We start from the raw sequence: 19030 nt of genomic DNA, 5'->3' as shown, positions 1-19030 counted from the left end.
TCGGTTCCCAGACAACTGCCTTAGTTAGCTTGCGACAAGCTTCCTTCCTAGACACCTTCAAGTTCTAGGTGAAGGTTTAGGTGTTCTTGCAGAGGGCTTCCTTGTTTTGAATAGCTTGGTTTTGAATACATTCAACTCAAAATCATAAGGCAATTTATATGTCCAATCCTGAAATGATGGCCCTCGATAAGGGAAAATCATACACAGCATGCTGTGAGAAGCTTAGCTGAAACTGGGATCTATTCGCAAATACAATAGCTAATCAGAAATTATGTTAATCCAAATATAGTTGGCAAACACTGGAATTTACCTGGAATCCAGCAATTGTGTGGGAAGTGAAAAAGATGGAACCTTGAGCAGCCTGGGAAGCATCCTAGGGGAATACAATGCTTTATTGATGTTCCAGACCCCGTGCTGAGTGCTGCATCAGAGTGGTAATCCATTTGCTTCTTTACTGAGCAATAACACACCCTTAAGTGTAGGTAGTCAACCTTTCTGTACACAGAATAGAAATGGTTACCCAAAACATGGGTTCCAAGGTTACCCAAAACATGCTGGAGTTCAACTTCTTCCAGCAGAGTGGGTGGCAGTGCTGTCAGTGATACAGCTGGGCAGGGCACTACTGCACCGAACATAGGGCCTGCGGTAGTAGCTAAGTAAATGCAGCACATGAAGAATTCGGAGCTTGTTGCAGCAAGTAACTGAAAACAGATTGTGCAGAATGTGTCTGCATCTTGCACGAGAAATATGATGTAGTCACAGAGGCAGAATTCGGACCTTGCACAGATTTGATGCTGAATAATCCCCTTTGCTGGAAATCCCCAAGAGCTATTGACACAACAGCTCTCAACTTTCCTCCAACAAACATAGAATCCTATGACAAACCCTAGAGCAATGAAGGACTTTGTGGATTCAGTCAGGTTTTACAGACATTAGCAATGGGAGCCCTGGCCTTATCCTAGGGTTTAGTCCTAGCCTGGGGGGACCCGTAAACCCTGGAGAACCTTCAGGAACTAAGTGATTAACTGCACAGAGTGAAAACACAAGTCCCTTGGCAGGAACCACAGAACCTGGATACTAGCAGTTTTTTCAACAAACATTGCAGACTCTGGAGTAAATACTTAACTATAGAACCCAGAAGTCAGATTGCGGAAACAACTGAAACAGCTCAGTGCAATGTTTTTGAACCTTGAAGCAAAGTTGCAAATGACTCTAGCAAGACAATGTGATTTCTATGTGACCTTGAAAAGCTTGTTAGGTTCCTAGTCATCATAGCAGCACTTCTGCATCTTAAAAGCAATGTAATTTTAAGGTGGAATGCAGTAAATACAAAACAAAATACTCAGAATCTGGAGGGTTGGGTGGAGGAGAAACAAAACAAAAACCCTGTACATGAAAGTTTGTAGCAGCTTTATTAGTAACAGGCCTAAAGTGAAAACAACTTAATGTCTTTCACCTGAGGAATAGCTGAATGAATTCTCATATATCCATACAATTGAATCTTACTCAGCAATAAAAGGGCGGGCTATTGATACATGCAACAACCTGGATGGATCTCAAAGGCATAATGCTTAGTGAAAAAAAGCCAGTCTCAAATGGTTCCATATTGTATTATTCTATTTATATAACATTCTCAAAGTGACAAAACTAGAGATGGAGAATAGATTAGTGATTGCCGCAGGACAGAAGTGGATGTGACTATTGTTGGGCCAGGGGAAATTTCCCCCCACCCGTCTAGGTTCTTCTGGCTGATCTAATAATTAAATTGACCCAAAACAGATTAACAGGGGAAATAAGTCTAATTCATGCGCATGGAGGTCTTATAGAAAGGGGACCTGAAAAAATGACCAAAGCAAGCAGCTTTTATACATTTTAGACAAAGAAACAAATTTGTGAGGAATTGACAAGACAGAGAAATTTAGGCTTAATTAGTAAAGAAGTAACAAGGTTTGTTCACTAATTAAGCACTTCACTCATTAGTGCTTAATTTGTAAAGTAACAAGGATTGTTTATATAGGCTTCTGGGCCTGAATTCCCCATCACTGGCCATAAGGATGCCTCCACCTCCAGCTGCAGGGAGGGAATCTTTCACACAGCAGATTTATTTCCTGCTTTCAGGGGAGCAGAGAGGTTCAAAGTGCTCTTTTTGCATCAGCTGCTTCTCAAGTAATTTTAATTTAAAATAATCAATATGGCATTGTGGGATATTTTGGGGCGGCTTGCTGTGAGCCCCAACACTATAAAGGGGTGACAGAAGGAGTTCCTCGGTGATGATGGAACAGTTTTGTGTTGGCATATGTGGTTACATAAATTTATAATGGGACAAAATTGCATAAGAGTATCCTCACACACATACACACAGACATGCAATTGAGTGCATGTAAAAACTGGTGAGACCTGGATAAGGCCTGTAGTCAAGTTAACAGTAATTTGCCAATGTCAATTGCCTGGTTTTGATATTATAATACAGTTATATAGGATGTCACCATTAGGGGAAACTGAGTTCAAGGGAATTCTATTTCAAAATAACAAGGTAACAAAAAGCTGTTGACAATTCTACAACAGTTGCTACTTTGTATGCTTGGGATTCCAAGGCTTGCTTAACAAATGAAGGTGACTTTTTTCATATAAACAGCAGTTTTTCACTTTCTTCTGGCTGTTGTAGTGGTGACACATCCGTTGGTCTGAGGTTTGGTTCATTTATGCTGGTACATGATTTTGTAGATATTGCTGCCCCTACCTCAAAAGTACTTCAAAAGTAAATTGAGTTTCAAAATTTGTAATCTCAATTTACAAGGTTACTGTTTGTTGGGTTTGTCGATACGAATAATCTATAATCAATCTATAAATCAAAACTGGGGTGAGTTTATTATGAGCCAGATCTGTGGATTAGCCCCATTTCTATGGAAGGGCACCAAAGAAATGGGGTGTACAGAGTGGTTATATACCATCTTAGAATAAAGAGCATACATCACATATGACAGGAATGTCTCTTTTACAATAGTCATGGGAAACAGATCGGAGGTCAGCAGGTCAGTGGTCACAAGGTGAGCACAGCAGGTCAGTAATTAATCCTTAGTTCCCAGGAAGAGGTGCTTATTATTAAAGAAATGACAATATGGGGGGGGGGGGAGTTATATCCCAATCTTTAGGGGCACATTCTTGTCTTTGGGACATTGTAAATATTTAAGGCAGACATACAGTGCATGTTCAACAGGCCACGTCAGCCCCTTTTGGAAAAACAAGATTAGGCCAAATTAGTTTTAAACCAAATGGCTTCCTCATATACTCCAATATATCCTATGGCTTGTCATTTATATCAGGTTGCTTGGCAATATTTACAAATTCCTTTGTTTCAATGCCAGTGTGGCAAGTGATCCAAGAATATATGTGGAATGGATACATCTTTAAACTCACATACACATACATAAATGAGGTAATTCCTTTTGTGTGCATGTTCGACACTTCCGTTTAGAGTTTCTTACTTTCTAAATAGCAGTATATCTCCCTGCTGAGTGTTTACTTTAGGCCTTAGAAGCAAGGGGCGGGGACTCAGGGAAGTTTGCCGCCTTTTCTGGTCTTTCAGTTTTCAAAAAGGTCCGCACAATTGTTACATAAGAGGCTGCAGGGAGCTGGCGCTTAAGTCGTCCAGTTGTAGCAGTCACTTGTTCTCACCATGTCAGGTCGTGGCAAAGGCGGAAAGGGCCTCGGAAAAGGGGGCGCCAAGCGCCACCGCAAAGTCCTCCGCGACAACATCCAGGGCATCACCAAGCCCGCCATCCGGCGTCTGGCCCGCCGCGGCGGCGTTAAGCGAATTTCTGGTCTCATCTACGAGGAGACCCGCGGGGTGCTCAAGGTTTTCCTGGAGAACGTGATTCGAGACGCGGTCACCTACACCGAGCACGCCAAGCGCAAGACGGTCACCGCCATGGACGTGGTCTACGCGCTCAAGCGCCAGGGGCGCACTCTCTATGGCTTCGGAGGCTAAGCTTAAGTTGGCAAGCTGTTTCCAACAGCAACGCTAAAGGCCCTTTTCAGGGCCACCTACATTTTCTACGGAAGAGCTGACACTTGCTCTTGGGTGCTGCTCGGCGGGTGGCTTGGTGGCACAAAATAATTGCTCATATGTAGTTGGGTCAAGTCACTAAAACGTTACAGTCCTACAGGTGTTTGTTTAAGCTGTTTACCAATGTAGCATCTAACACTTTCAAGACGAACAGAAGCATACTGGTTAAGCATTGCCACGCAGCTGGTAAGTAAAGAATCAAGAGTTTGGGGTCTGGAATTTTGCGGGCTGCCTCAGCGTCACAGATTGCCCTTTTCAAGGTGGTGTACTAAATTTTTTTACTAAGAGTGAGATTATATATAAAAAAAAAAAAAAAAAAAAAAAAAAAGAGTGAGATTATATAGGATGAATATTTTCTAGTTTGTTTTGGGGATGGTGTTAGGGTGGGCACCCCCTGCATATTATATACTGCCTAATCAAACCTATTGGATAACTAGAATAAACACTAGTTAGCATAAACCTTAGTGTATGCCATTCTGAATGCATTTGTTGCACACAGATTTCATTCTGTGTTAAAACCTACTTTTGATGAGACAATCAAAACATTAGAAAATCATTCTGCAAACCAATGAAATAATTGATTCAAGCAAGGGTTATCCACTAATGCCAAAATCTTTAGGAAAAAAGTTGGGGAACAGTATATTCACATGGTGCCAAGTATCCCCACGCATTGCTATTTGCAAAGGGAAAGACGGATCCACGGTAGAGCGATGGCCCCTCACGTTAACCAAGTGAGTGAAGTCAGCAACATTAGAAGTAACCAATCCCGAATTATGTGCCTCCCCTTGTGGACTGTATAGATCGTCACCTTTGACAAAGGTGTAACAGAGTACAGGAGACAAACGAGCTAAACACCATCAGAAGGAGAAAAAGAAATCAGAATTCAGAATGTGGGATGAGTTTGTTCGGTTTCTTTAAAAACTCGTCATAAAAGAAAAGTTGGGAGACTGTTCAACATTAAGAGACTAAAGCAATGTAACAACTAAACACAATGTATTAATTGAGTCTTGGCTCTAAAAATAAAGTTATAAAAGGCATTTTGGAGACAAGTGAAGAAACTTGAATGTGGACTGGACAGTAGATCATTTTATGAATTTTCTTTTTTAGGTTTGATAATGTTGAGATAATGTGGAGAATTCCCTTATTCTTATGAGTTAGATACTGAAACATTTAGGGGTAAATCTCATGATATCTGCAGTTTACTTTCAAATGGTTCAAAAAACTGAATCAAAAAATTTACTTTCAAGGGGTCATTTCAAAAGAATGTATATACATGGAGACATATACACAATAAAGGTACATTACGCTCAGTTATTGAATATGGTGGCAGTTATAAGGATGATTGACCAACATATGTTTTATCTTTTTAATTTGTTTGAATATTTTTTATGATAATAATTTGGGGAAAATTAAACAGGTGACAAAATGTTTTGAAAATTGATCTGTGTCATTATGAGAGATCGTCTGAGCAGGTGCGTGTAAAGAGCTGTTGCCTGCAGAGAGCAGATGGAAGCAGCAGGACCCTCAGCTCCATGAAAGAGTTACAGGTTATCTTCTGATACACAGAGATGATGGCCGATGGCTAGGGAGAGAGACACCAGCATTTTATTCCAGGAAGAGCCTCACGAGCTGACTGTCCCTCGTGACGGCCCTATAAGGCCCAGAATGAATGCCAGGCTTTTCAGCTTCAGAATCTCTCTTGTTTTACTTCCTGTACAAGCAGGCTCTTGAGGGAAGGGGCTCAATTTAGCTCGCTTTCCAGATAATTTATAAATAAGAATGCTAACGTATTAAAACTAAAATGACGGCCCGCCCGGTGGTGCAGCGGTTAAGTTCGCACATCCTGCTTTGGCCGCAGGGGGTTCACCGGTTCGGATCCCGGGTGAGGAGAAGGTGCCTCTTGGCACACCATGCTGTGGTAGGAGTCCCACATATAAAGTAGAGGAAGATGGGCACAGATGCTAGCTCAGGGCCAGTCTTCCTCAGCAAAAAGAGGAGGATTGGCAGCAGATGTTAGCTCAGCGCTAACCTTCCTCACAAAAACAAAAACAAAAAACTAAAATGAATGTTCTGTCTGAAATTGTAGACTCAAAGAGCTGAGGACTTCAGAACCTGTACAAGAGCTGTAGAGAGAGATTAAATGACTTGTCTAAGGTCACCTAGCTGCTTAGGACTGAAAGCCACAGTTTCTGACAGAAGGCTGTGCTCTTTTTACTAAACATCTGCTTAGCTGGTAATCATCCATTTGTTTACAGATTGTGGTTTACTCAGACTAATATTAAGGATTTAAAACTTACATTTCTCCAAAGCTAAGGGTTTTGTTCTTAACTGCTATGTATGCTACACTGATATTCTTGGTCAGATACTCGGTCACAATCTCATCACAACCATGTAGGGAAGAGGAAAAAGAGTTGGGTCTCCTCTCAGGATATTTCCTCTACCTTTACTCAGCACACTCAGATGTCCTGAGCATGCACTGTGTGTCAGGTACTGTGCTAGGCACTGGTGTTAACAGTGACAAACTAGAATGGGGCCTACTCAAAGGGAACTTATGTTCTCATGACAGGAGACAGAAAACATGCAGATGCATAGAGATTGTAATTTTAGATGGTGAACAGGGCTGTGAACGAAATAAAAACTGGGTGATGTCATAGCTGGCACCTGGGGAGTGGACGATTTTAGATAGCAAAGCCAGGAAAGGCCTCTTGGAGGAGCTGGCATTGTACTTAGTATCTGAAGTTTGAGAGGGAGCCAGGCCAAGGATGCTCCAGGCCGGAGGAACTGCAAGAGAACAGCTCAAGGTGAGAAAAGCTTTGTGCGTTCCAGGAACAAAGGGGCAGCCCGTGTGACTGGAGAAAAGGGAGCGGAGCAGCCGATGCTGCGCAAACTGAAAGCCTACCAGGAACTAAGTAAGAAAAGTAGCCAGGGACCCCTGCTTATAGGATCCTGCAGCTGTGGATCAGGATTTTGGATTTGATTCACTCAGAGGAGGAACATGATCTAATTTAGGTTTCATGTGTCAAAAGATTCACTCTGGAGACGGGACCTCAGTACTTTAGTGGAGGTTGGAGTGGATGCAAGTGCAGAGCAGTGTGGAGGGTATTAGAAGGGCAGGCAAGAGAGGAATCTGCCTTACCTTAAGGTGGTGCAGGGGGTGGGTTTGGAGCATGGGAAGGTGGAAAGAAAAACTGAGTTTCACTGTAGGATTATTTTACTTGGAGGGCCAACTAATCTTTAGACTCATCACATTCTTTTCTTTTCAACATGCTGGATCCCCACTGAAAAGTTCTTTTCATCTCCTTTTGTTTTTATTTATTTTTTTTAAAGATTGGCACCTGAGCTAACATCTATTGCCAGTCTTCTTTTTTTTTCTTTTTTCCTTCTTCTCCCCAAAGCCCCCCAGTACATACTTGCATATTCTAGCTGTAGGTCTCCCTGGTTGTGCCATATGGGATGCTGCCTCAACATGGCCTGATGAGCAGTGCCATATCCACACCCAGGATCCGAACCAGTGAAATTATGGGCTGCCCCAATGGAGCACACGAGCTTAACCACTCAGCCACAGCACCAGCCCCTTCACTTTCTTTTGAAATAAGCCACACGAGTCTTCCAGTAACCTGTCTTCATGCTGACTGATACACAGTTTAAGGGTAAATGTTTATTTATTTTTTCATTTATTGGACAAATATTTCTCGAGCACCTGCTGTGAGCTAGGCACTGAGTATAAAGACAAACATGACAGGCGCAAGCCCCACAGCAGCTGCCATATGTCACAGGGTAAAGAAGGAAGTGAGCGACAGAGCACGGCGCTGCTTCACCAGGAGAGAAGAGCCAGGTGTGCCCCTTTCTTTCTAACACATACTAGTTGGTGTCCTTGTAGGCACACACCTTCTGTTATTAAGACCAGTTATTAAGACTAGTAGCTATACATGTTTACCGAGAGTCTCTTGTAGGGAAGAAAAATGATTTTCCCTCTACCCTTCTGAGTTCTTAGCTGAGACCCTTATAATAAATGACAGATTAACGAAAGAAAAACAAACAGAAAATTTATTAACATGTATGCCTCATGTACACATGGGCAATACCCAGGGGAAAATAAGTAACTCAAAGAGGTGCCTTAGAATTGAGACTTAACTACCCTCTTAATAGGGAAAGGAGAGGGGAGGTGTAGGCCTCTTAGAGGAGAGAGGTGATTTTTAGAAAAGAGGTCTGGACCCTTAGAATAGATAGGAGATAGGACAGTTTGTGACAAGGTATGTCTGGATGTGGTGTCGGCCACTAGTCTCCTCTCCGGCAATAAGAGTCAATCCTCTCTGGTTGATGAAACTCCCAGGGAAAGGGTTTATGATAAGTGAGATCCTTTTGGAACATCTGTCTTCAGGCAGATAAGCAGATATCAGAGAAAGCCTCTCCTTGCATTTGCTGTTTTCCAAGTGCTTAGAGCTCAAAATAATCCATATACCAAAGCAGCATATTTTGGGCTGGCATGTCCTGAACTCCTACAGTTGTATTTTAGGGTGGCATGTTATGCCATACTTCACTCTTCATACCCTCTAAAGTTCAGAGATCCAAATTGGGTTTGTAGCTACGTACATTCTTTATCTCAGCATTATGTTAGCACTTTTGGACAGCGTTCAAGTTATACTGCTAAATTATCTCACATTTTATAACATGATTTTGGAAATATTCTTAAATCTTTTTCCATGATTATGTTTTCCTACTGTGAAATACACAGTAAGAATGTGCATAAAACAGGCACACAATATATATTAATAATGCTGATAGTGTGACTACCCGTCAGCCACCTTTCTGGTTAGGAAATAGATGTTGCCACTTCCTCAGTATCTTAAAAGTTTCCTGTATGTCTTCTGGTTTTCCATTCCCTTTCTCTTCATAGACACAAGTATTTTCTTGATTTTTGTGACAAGGATTCTCTTGCCTTTCTTTATAAACTTACATTCTATGTATGTATTCCTCAGTGATATAGTTTAATATTTCTTGTAATTAAACTTCATATAAATTGAGGCACACTGCATATTCTTTTGTGACTTTCTCTTCTGCTTTACATATGCATTGCTGCATAGTGTTCTGCATAACGAATACACCACAATTTATCCAACCTACTGGTGGTAGATAGGCATTCTTTTTCAGCTTTTGGCCATTTCAAACAATCTTGCTCCAAACATTGTCTGACATGTCTCCTGACACTCAACTGTGGATCCGGGGTTATGGTGTATCAACGATCGTCTTAGGTAACACCAAAACTGTCTTCTGAAATAATGGTATCAATTGATGCTTTCACCAGGCAGGCGTGCCTGGGACAGCCTGTTATTCTGCACCTTCAACAATACTTATTATTTTCAGAGTTCTTAACTTTTGCCACTCTGCTAGGTGTATAGAATTATCCCATCAGCTTTTAAATTTGCATTTACTCGATTACTAAGGATGTTGAGTATGTTTTAACATATTTATTAATCATTTGATTTTTCTCATTTATGAAGTTCCTGGCCAAGTCTTTTGTCCAATTTCTAAATCTCTTTTCCATTTTTGTTATTGATTTCAATCAATATTGATTTATATGTTCTGGATACTAGCACTTTACCAGTTTTATATTTGTATCTTTTTCAGTTTTGTGGTTTATATTTTTGCTCTTCATATAGTGGCTTATGTATACTGAACTCCTTGATTTTAATATAGTCACAATTACCCATCTCGTACTTCATGTTTTTTCTTTTCTTTTTAATGTCTTGTTTTAAAAAAATTCTTCTCTAATCCAAGGTCATGATGATATATTTATTTATATTATTTTCTAAAAGCTTCTTTTGACCTTTCACATTTCAGTCTTTAATATTCTTGGTGTAGGTTTTAATTTCACTTGTTTTTTCATGTGGATGTCCAACTATCCGCGCATCATTTATGGAAGACATCATGTTCCTCTTGCAGGTCTATTACGCCATCTTTATCTTACACTAAGTGTTTCCATGTGTGCGGGCTGGTTTCTGGGTTCTCTACTATACTCTACTTCATTGTCTGGACCTTTACCAACATACTATTTTATCCATTATACTGATCTTCCTGTGCTTGTGATGGGGTTACATCCAGATAAACCTATCATAAATTGAAAATATCTTGATTTGAAAATGCATCTAGTACACCTAACCTACCGAACATCATAGCTTAGCCTAGCCTGCCTTAAATGTGCTCAGAACACTTACATTAGTCTACGGTTGGGCAAAGTCATCTAACATAAAGACTATTTGATAATAAAATGTTGAATATCTCATTTACTGAATAGTGTACTGACAGTCAAGAACAGAATGGCTGTGTAGGTACAGAATGACTGTAAGTGTATTGGCTGTTTACTCTCATGATCATGTGGCTGATTGGGAGCTGCGGCTCCAATGCCACTGCCCAGAATCACAAGAGAGTATCATATGGCATATTGCTAACTGCGGAAAAGATCAAAATTTGAAGCATGGTTTCCACTGAATATGTGTTGCTTTCACACCATCGTAAAGTTGAAAAATCGTAAGTAGAACTATGGTAAGTTGGGGGCAGTCTGTAGTTCAATGATCTTCAGTATCTGGCAGCAGGGTCTGTCTTACTGCTTGGCACCTAGAAGGAGATGAAGTATTGATTTGATTAAGAATCCAACTTGGGCATCTCAGAGGTAAAATAATTATGTTTTTTACTCTGGGAACTAGGTTTTACCATAGCAAACTTAGGTTAAGTTCCCAGGTAAAATCCTAGCCAATTTTCACAATAAGACAAAGGAAGATTAAGGCTACTCCAGTTAGGGCATATTAATGTCATATTAGTTTTCTACGGCTGCTCTAACAAATTAACACAAACTTGGTTGCTCAAAAAAAAAAAAAAACCCAGAAATTATATTACACTTCTGGAGGTGAGAATTCCAAAATGGGTCTAATGATCCTAAGTCAACGTGTTGGTCAAGTTGTGTTCCTTTCTGAAGATTCTAGGGGGGAATTTGCTTGCTTGCTTTATTCAGTTACTAGATGCCGCCCGCATTCTTTGGCTTGTAGCCCCTTCCCCCATCTTCAAAGTGCATCACTCCAATCTCTGCTTCCATCATCACATCTCTTCTCTGAGTCTGCATCTCATGCCTCCCTTTTATAAGGACCCTTGTGATTACATTGGGCCCACGTGGATAATCCAGAATCATCTCCTAATCTCCAAATCCTGAATTTCAGCCCATCTGCAAAGTCCCACAGGTTCTGGGAATTAGGACATGGACATCTTTTGGGGGGGGATGTACTATTCTGTCTACCATGGCTATACCAAGGCATGCCACCCCTAAACATGCCACTTTGGCATATTGATTATTTTGAGCTAAAGGGATGTGAAAAACAGCAAATGCAAGAAGGGCACTCTGAACTTTCTTTTTCTTCCTGAAAGCAGGAGAGAAAATTCTCATGTGAAATTCTCATGTTGTCTCTGTACCAGGAGGAAGAAGCATTCTTATTACCAGAGATGGGAGTTTAGACCGAGAGAAATCTGTACAAATAGACCTTGTTAAAATAACCCTTATCTTCTTGTAGTCTCTCCATATATTTTAGCTACTTTTCCACAATTGCCACTCTTGGTTCAACCTAGCATGTCAGTGCTCAGGCCTAGCTACGTGTTGGATCTTCCTTTTCTTGTGGAGACTCCCTTGTACGCGTAAAATAAAATTTGTATGCTTTTCTCCTGTTACTTTTACCTCTCCTACATATCATTGTGAAACAACTTCAAATACCTAAAATACACAAAAGCCTACCAGAAAGTAGTTAAAATAATTTAAAACCTTTTTTTTTTGTATTCACAGTTCTTAGCTGCAAACAAGAAAGTCTGACTCTGATTGGTCACACATTAAATGTGGTGTTTAAAGGGATAGGTAACAGCATTCTTGGGAGGCCTGATGACTATGGCTGAAAACATGTCTAGGGACAAACCCCAAAACCATGCTGCAGAATTGGCCTGGTACTGCTTTGTCACAACTGTCACTACTGAGCCAGGATGTGACCCACCTGGAAGCCCTGACTGCTGCCTCTACTTTCAAAGCTGGGTGCTTTTGGTATCTCCTCTCCCAGCAGACGTGGAAGCTCCAAACAGATCTCTGCTGTCCTGTCATCTCCTTTTGGAGAGTGATATAGAACCTGAAGTCAGTTCGCTCACCTGTTGCGCAGCAAGCCAATCTCTGACACCGGGCGTAGTGGAAAAAGTAGGAATTTTATTGTTGCACGTCACTGAGCGAGGAGAGAGGACAGCTAACGCTGAAATCCAAAACTCCCCAGAAAGCTAAAAGGAAAGGTTTTTATTTGGGGTTTTAGGTAGGGGAGGGGAGCATATAGCCTTGCTGGTGCGAGTTTTCCCACCAGCCTGTCTTTGGCCTTGAGACTACCTGCAGAAAGGAGGAAGCCTGCGACCTTGCTGGTCAGCAGCTCTCCCACCAGCCTGTACCTCCTTGTGGGGAGGAGATAACAAATCCAGGTGCTTGTCCTTGGCTGTGTCTGTCTCCATGGAGGATAGTGGATTCTGGAGCCAGGAAGCCGGAGTAAGCAGGGAATGAGTGCTTTGGTTTTTACCTGACATATGCTAGGTATAATGTAGGGAAACCGATATCAGGGCTGCTATCAATTGGAGTCTTTTAAAGGTCTGACTGATTGGTGAAGCCTTATAGGCCACATATCTGCAATCTAGCTGTGACAGAGGCTGAGAATTGTTTCAAAGCCTGGGTAAGGGAGGCCAAGTTCTAAGTTGAGAATTGCACAAATTTATAAAGGAGATAGACAGGCCAGTATTTTTCAAACTTTTTGTCCTCCAATTTTCACATTCTAGGTATAAAACAGAACAAAACAAAAACACATATACTTGAAACTAAAATTTTATAACACAATATTTTCACCTATTACATGAGATGGTACATTGATATTTTCTATATATATATTCCATTCCCTTTTTTTTGTCCATATCAATGAATATAGATAAATCCAAATTTTAATCTTGGATTCTGAAGCATCACCAATAACACTTTATTAAACATATCATTTTCACTCAAAGTAAATTAATTTGGATAATTAAATCTTTTCATAAAAGATCTGTTGTGGTAACTTTTTCATACTGTACAAATGAATATGCCAAAAAGATAATACCATACATTTTTAGGAAAGTTTACATTGTAGAAGAGGCCAATCCTAGTTACAGAACTAAAGAAACAATCTTTTTGGCATCACATTTAGGAAAACAAATACAGAAGAAAAAACACTACTAATTCTTCTTTTATTTTCTTATAATTCATGCCAGCAAAATGAAGTTTAGGAATTCAATAGCAACCATGGCTTTCCATTAAATAGTGATTGAAATATGGCTCACTTTGATTACTTATCAGCTTATGAACGTGTTATTTTTGTGAGAAAATTTTGAGTAAAATATCTTCTTTTGAAGAGGCCATTTTAGACCTGCCTGTAAGAACAAGAAACATGAGACATATTTATTTTTTTACATGCTGTTTGGGACCCATCAAATTGTTTTCATTACCAATTTATGATTTGCAATCTGCATTTTAAAAAGTCTGCAATAGTGATTGGCAGCCACAAGTCTGATATTTGTGCAAAGGAATGGTAAGAGAAGAAAGCTCATTACTGTTAAAAGGGAACAATTTGTATAAAAGTTTAGTAGTGGCCCTGATAGATTATTCATTTAGTTATTGAACAAATATTGACTAAGTGAATAATACATACCATGTAATTCTTCTAGGTCCTAAGGATACCAAAATGAAAACATGGTCCAAACCTTCGAGGCATTCAGAGAGGAAAGCAAGTATTAATCATCATCATCACCAGCAACTCTTTGTGAAATGTCAGGAAATCCTAGGTGCTGATTTTTGCCTGGGAAAAATTTTGCTGATTTCCGAGGCAAAATCAGGTAAAGTTCTCCTGATGGAGACTCTTAAAGGAGTGGAGGGGATCAGGAAATCCCACCTCAAAATATGCCACTTTATATAAGCACTTATATAAAGCATGAGAATTCTTTCGTGCTGAAGACATCTCAGTTCCTGAAGTCTTATTTGCCTAAAGTTAGAGCCTCTCAAAAGAGCTCAATTGTCATAAATCCCCTCCTCAGGAGCAACCCTCCTCTCTTTTTGGAAATGAGAAGTTGGCACCACACCCACACATTGTCACAAACTATCATCTTTCCCATCTATTCTCTTAAAGGCCCATTTGTCTTTCCAAAAAATTACTGGCTTTTCCTTCAGTTTCCCCTACTAAGTTAGGTATATAGACCCCCAATTCTAACCACTCCTTTACTCATCCCTGAGTGTTCCCATGTGTACGTCTGATGCACATGCTAAACTACTGTTTGGTTTACTCTTGTCTTCTGTTAATCTAATTTACAGGGACCAGCCAGAGAACCTAAGATGAGTAGAGGAAACCCATTTTTTCTTTCCTCCCTTACTGGAGAAAATCTCCAAAAGAATTGAAGGTTATTTGTGGACTAAGAAAGAGTGTATGTAAAAGATATTGTTCACAAGAAGAAAGTTCCAAGTATGACAAGCTGTTCAGTACGTTCAGCTGTAGAAATTGGTGGTGACTGGGGAGAGGGGCTTTGAGACGAAGATGTCCAGGTGAGCAGAAGTCAGATAAAGCACAGGAAATGGAGTTTTATTCTCCAGATGTTAGGAGAACCAGTGAAGGTTTTTTATTTTGTTTATTTTTGCCTGGATGGGATGATCTCTGATTGCAGTGGGATGGAGTGATTGTAGGCTGGGAAGAATGGAGGTAGAGACTTATCCGGAATCTATGGTCACTATAGGGCACTGATAAGAGGCAAAACTTTCCTCTACCCTTTTAGGGTCTCCAGCTGGGCCTAAGAATTAAGCTGACATAAAACAGATTAATAGGAGAAAAACATACAAATTTTATTTAATATTTTTATACATACATAGGAGTCTTCATACCAAAATTAAGACCAAAAAAGTGGTTAGGCCTAAGTGCTTATATACTAGGTTGAACAGAATAGTAATTGTGAAATAGCAACTCAAATATATGGAGAGACTAAAGGAAGGTAAGAGTTTTCTTTTTTTAAAAGCAATTTTTAAAGATTGGCACCTGAACTAACATCTGTTGCCAATCTTCTTGATTTTTTTCTTCTTCTTCTTCCCAGAACGCCCCAGTACATAGCTGTATATTCTAGGTGTAGATCCTTCTAGTTGTGCTATATGGGACGCCACCTTAACACGACCTGATGAGCGGCGGTACATCTGTGCCCAGGATCCAAACCAGCAAAACCCTGGCCCACCGGAGTGGAGTACCAGACCTTAACAACTCGGCCACTGGGCCGGCGCCTGCTAAGAGTCATTTTAACAAGGTATGTTTGTAGAGATTTCTCTCAGCCTTGACTCCTCATCTCTGCTGATAAGAATGTTCTTTTATTGCTAGTATACGGAAGGGATTTAAATCCCTTTTACGTTGAGTAATTATCTATTTTCAGGAAGAAAAGGAGAGGACAGAGCCCCATTCTTGCATCTGCTGTTTTTCAAGTGCCTTTAGCTCAAAATAATCCTTATGCCAAAGTGGAATATTTTGGGGTGGCATATTCTGCTATCTTTCAGCTGATACTCAGTTTTTTTCTGGGTGCCTGGATGATGTCTCACCATTTACGGCACACTCTGCAAGAGCTGGCTCAGGGAAGATCTAAGATGCTCTAAGAAGCGATGAGAAGAAAGTGTAAGAGATTCATCAGGAAGAATCAGAGACAGAGGAATGGGACCCATAAAACCAAACTGAGAAGAATCATGAACATAGCATCTGGGTCAGGAAGAAAAGTACCAGAAAACTGGTGAGATTTTGAAGCCCGGAGTAATACAGTCAGATGTAGCATAAATTAAATTAAGGTGTAATTTTGGATTTGATACTTAGGAGGTCACTGGTAACCATAGCAAGGGTATTTTTAGTGAGTGATTAGTGCAGAAGTCCTAATTATGAAGAATGACTGAGACTTGGAGATAGTGACTCCAGATTACTCAGGTCTTGAAGATTTGATAAAACGGGATGGATGTAGTAATGGACAGGGCATGGATTGAGAGACACTAAAACTATATGTGGATGGGAAGGAGCCAGTAGAGAGAATATTAAGACTTTAAACTGGTCTATCACTATCATTAGATTAGGATGACCAACTAATCTATTGTCCAGTCAAATAAGTTACTGATAGTGGAAGGTGGCTCCATTAATAACTATCCTAAAACAGGTACAGACTGAAACAATCCAGGCAAACTAGGGTGTGTTTTCAATCTAGATTTAGGATAAATCCAAGGAGAGAGGATTTAGAACACAGGAGGCAGGGTGAACATAGGATGGCCTGAGGGCTATGTCTTCTGCCTGCTGGGAAAATGAAGAGATTAAGGATGCAGTCAGTCATAGAGGGAAAGCCACAGGTTGAGAGAATGCATTTAGAAACATTCAAGTTAAATTCTCAAAGCTTTGGCAATAAATTTAGAAATAAAGCAGTAAGATGATCCAGGAGCTTTTGTCCCCCTAAAGTCCCAAGTCCTCAGTAGCTGACTTTTCAGTTTACTAGCCATGGATCCATCTATGCATAGCTATCCATAGTTTCTGTAGGAAGGACCCTAGAGTTACAAGCCCCAGATGACATGTAGAGGACACTAGCAGCTGGGTTAGTGAGACATTCCAGGAGTGAGTTTTAAACGGTCCTGGAGTAGAATGAAGTCAGTTGCTAACACTTAAACTAGGAAGTCGCTACCATTACTAAATGCAATGTGCTCCAGTTGGCTGGTAAACCCAGCAGCTTCCAACCGCATATTTTCCTTATTCTGTGGGCATTGAAGAGCCGCCATCTTTGGGAAGTTACTATTAACTACAGAAAAACTAAAACAAAGGCTACCAGACTGCCGAAAAGTGACAAAATTAGCAAAGTTAGAATTACAACAAAAAAATGACACAAAGCACTCAACGTTACCTTCAAATTTCAGTTAACAGCCCTTCGTGTGACCAAGTGGGTGGCCCTGAGAAGGGCCTTTTGTGAGCGAGCATGGGCTACAGACCTGGGGACTGCGGTGAGGCTTAGCCGCCGAAGCCGTAGAGGGTGCGCCCCTGGCGCTTGAGCGCGTAGACCACGTCCATGGCGGTGACCGTCTTGCGCTTGGCGTGCTCGGTGTAGGTGACCGCGTCCCGGATGACGTTCTCCAGAAAGACCTTGAGCACCCCGCGGGTCTCCTCGTAGATGAGACCGGAGATGCGCTTGACACCCCCACGCCGGGCCAGACGCCGGATGGCGGGCTTGGTGATGCCCTGGATGTTGTCGCGCAACACCTTGCGATGGCGCTTAGCACCGCCCTTTCCCAGACCCTTTCCTCCTTTGCCACGGCCAGACATGATGAAAACTGAGTATCACACTACAGTACCTAACACTTTGCTGCAACCATTTATATATCAACTCTGCGGACCTTTTAGGAAACTGAAACGGCGGGGGCGGGAACGAGACCTCTACTCCCGCCCCTTCCCTACTCTACTGGGCGTCTATTACTGCCTAACAAGGGAAGGGGGCGGGGAAACGCGATTCAGTAGCTGACTCTTTCCTGTTTCCTGGTAGCGGTCCGGAGTCTGGTTTCTGTGGCCTCTAGTCTTGTGCCTGTGGGTTTTCTCAAACAACAGATATTGTACAAGTCTCCTAACCACTTTTATGGTTTATAAAAAGGAGGCAGCAGCACTACACTTGTCTACCAAACGGAGAGATGCCATAATAAAATTACTTGTAGAAGTTCTTTGTGAGTGTTCTTTTAAATATAAAAGCACTAATTCTTACATTCCCAGCAATATTTACATTATTAAATTTAGCCTATCGTGGAACGTTCCATTTTGGCAGAGCATATACATATACATCATTTTCAGCATTCCTAATAACGAGGGAGCTCTAGGAAAGGGAACCAACGTTAACTGAAATTCTGCTCTTTGCTCCCTAATTTATAAAGCACTATTTGCACCGTAAAGATGAAGAATCCCACATTTGGAGAGCTAATCCTGTGTTAATAAGGGCTATTGTTGGAGGTATAACTGAGGCTCGTTTCTGGAGTCTTAGGACATTGCCATCTACCATTGATCTATGCCAGGAGAGAACTGAAGGTACATAACGGTGAATAAAAGTTTGCAAATTAACAGAATTAACAAAATAACACTAATAAACTGAAATACTGTCCAAGTAAAAAGAGTAACTGAAGTCATGTTGCACAGACAGATGATCGGTTGATAGGTTTAATAGACAAATGCCAATATTTGCTCATGTTGCACACATTCACATTGAGTAGCTTTTACGTACTACAGGTGTTGTTTTTAAAAATTCCCTCTGTGCTGGTGCTTAGCATATAGGTAGTCAGAAGATTATTCATTTCCTTGAGTGAGAGACAATTTGAGATTTAGCTCAGGTACAGTTACCTGCAGACTCAGACAGTGATCTCACATGCTCTCTTTTTTGAGAAAGGCACCAAACAAGAACCACTGATTCATTCACTCAACAATTTAGGGTCTACTGTATGCCAAGAATGGTGTACAAATTCCAGCTTCACAAAGACAATCACACATGTTCTTTTAAAGAACTCAAAGTCTAGTTGAGGGAAGAGAAAAAATACACTCAGGGTTCCGGGTCAGACACCAGTCCGGCTTACTCCTAGTTTCAACCTAGTAGTGATGTGTGGAGCAGCCACATCCTGCAACATTAGCATCACCTGGGAGCTCGTTGGACTTACAGAATTTCAGGTGCAGCTCTAAGTTCACTGAATTGATGTTGCATTTTTAAAAAATGTCCAAGTGGTTGGTATGCTCAATGAAGTCTGAGAAGAGTTGTTTTAAAGTTGTGTTGTCCTACGTTACCCACTAGCCACATGTTCTCATTTTAATTTAATTAAAATAAAAAAATTACAAATTAATTTCTTCAGTCACTTTAGCCACA

The 19030-nt window shown here is 40.8% G+C and overlaps 2 protein-coding genes across 4 annotated transcripts; one reads left to right on the top strand and one right to left on the bottom strand.

The window, feature by feature from the left end:
• The first annotated feature begins 3656 nt into the window (after positions 1–3656).
• LOC103565207 (histone H4) lies at positions 3657–4047 on the top strand. Its single transcript, XM_008541188.2, has one exon. It carries the CDS (start codon positions 3677–3679, stop codon positions 3986–3988), a length of 312 nt encoding a protein of 103 aa, XP_008539410.1. The 5' UTR covers positions 3657–3676; the 3' UTR covers positions 3989–4047.
• A 5793-nt stretch (positions 4048–9840) lies between these two features.
• Positions 9841–17612, bottom strand: LOC103565209 (histone H4). Of its 3 annotated transcripts, none has more exons than XR_011529670.1 (3): positions 17130–17592; positions 13807–13858; positions 9841–10681 (listed from the first exon to the last, which is right to left on the bottom strand). XR_011529670.1 is itself a non-coding variant. In XM_008541190.2 (2 exons), the coding sequence occupies exon 1, from the start codon at positions 17458–17460 to the stop codon at positions 17149–17151; it is 312 nt and encodes a 103-aa protein (XP_008539412.2). In that variant the 5' UTR covers positions 17461–17612; the 3' UTR covers positions 9841–10681; positions 17130–17148. The 3 variants fall into 3 exon arrangements, 1 of the variants encoding a protein (XP_008539412.2); XR_011529669.1 differs by lacking the exon at positions 9841–10681 and adding an exon at positions 12933–13528 and having other exon boundaries at positions 17130–17591; XM_008541190.2 differs by lacking the exon at positions 13807–13858 and having other exon boundaries at positions 17130–17612.
• Positions 17613–19030: the final 1418 nt, after the last annotated feature.

Source organism: Equus przewalskii, chromosome 19 (genome assembly GCF_037783145.1).
Source record: "Equus przewalskii isolate Varuska chromosome 19, EquPr2, whole genome shotgun sequence".
Classification (NCBI taxonomy): domain Eukaryota; kingdom Metazoa; phylum Chordata; class Mammalia; order Perissodactyla; family Equidae; genus Equus; species Equus przewalskii.
Note: the sequence above shows the minus strand (reverse complement) of the source record. Positions and strands in the feature narration are given on the sequence as shown.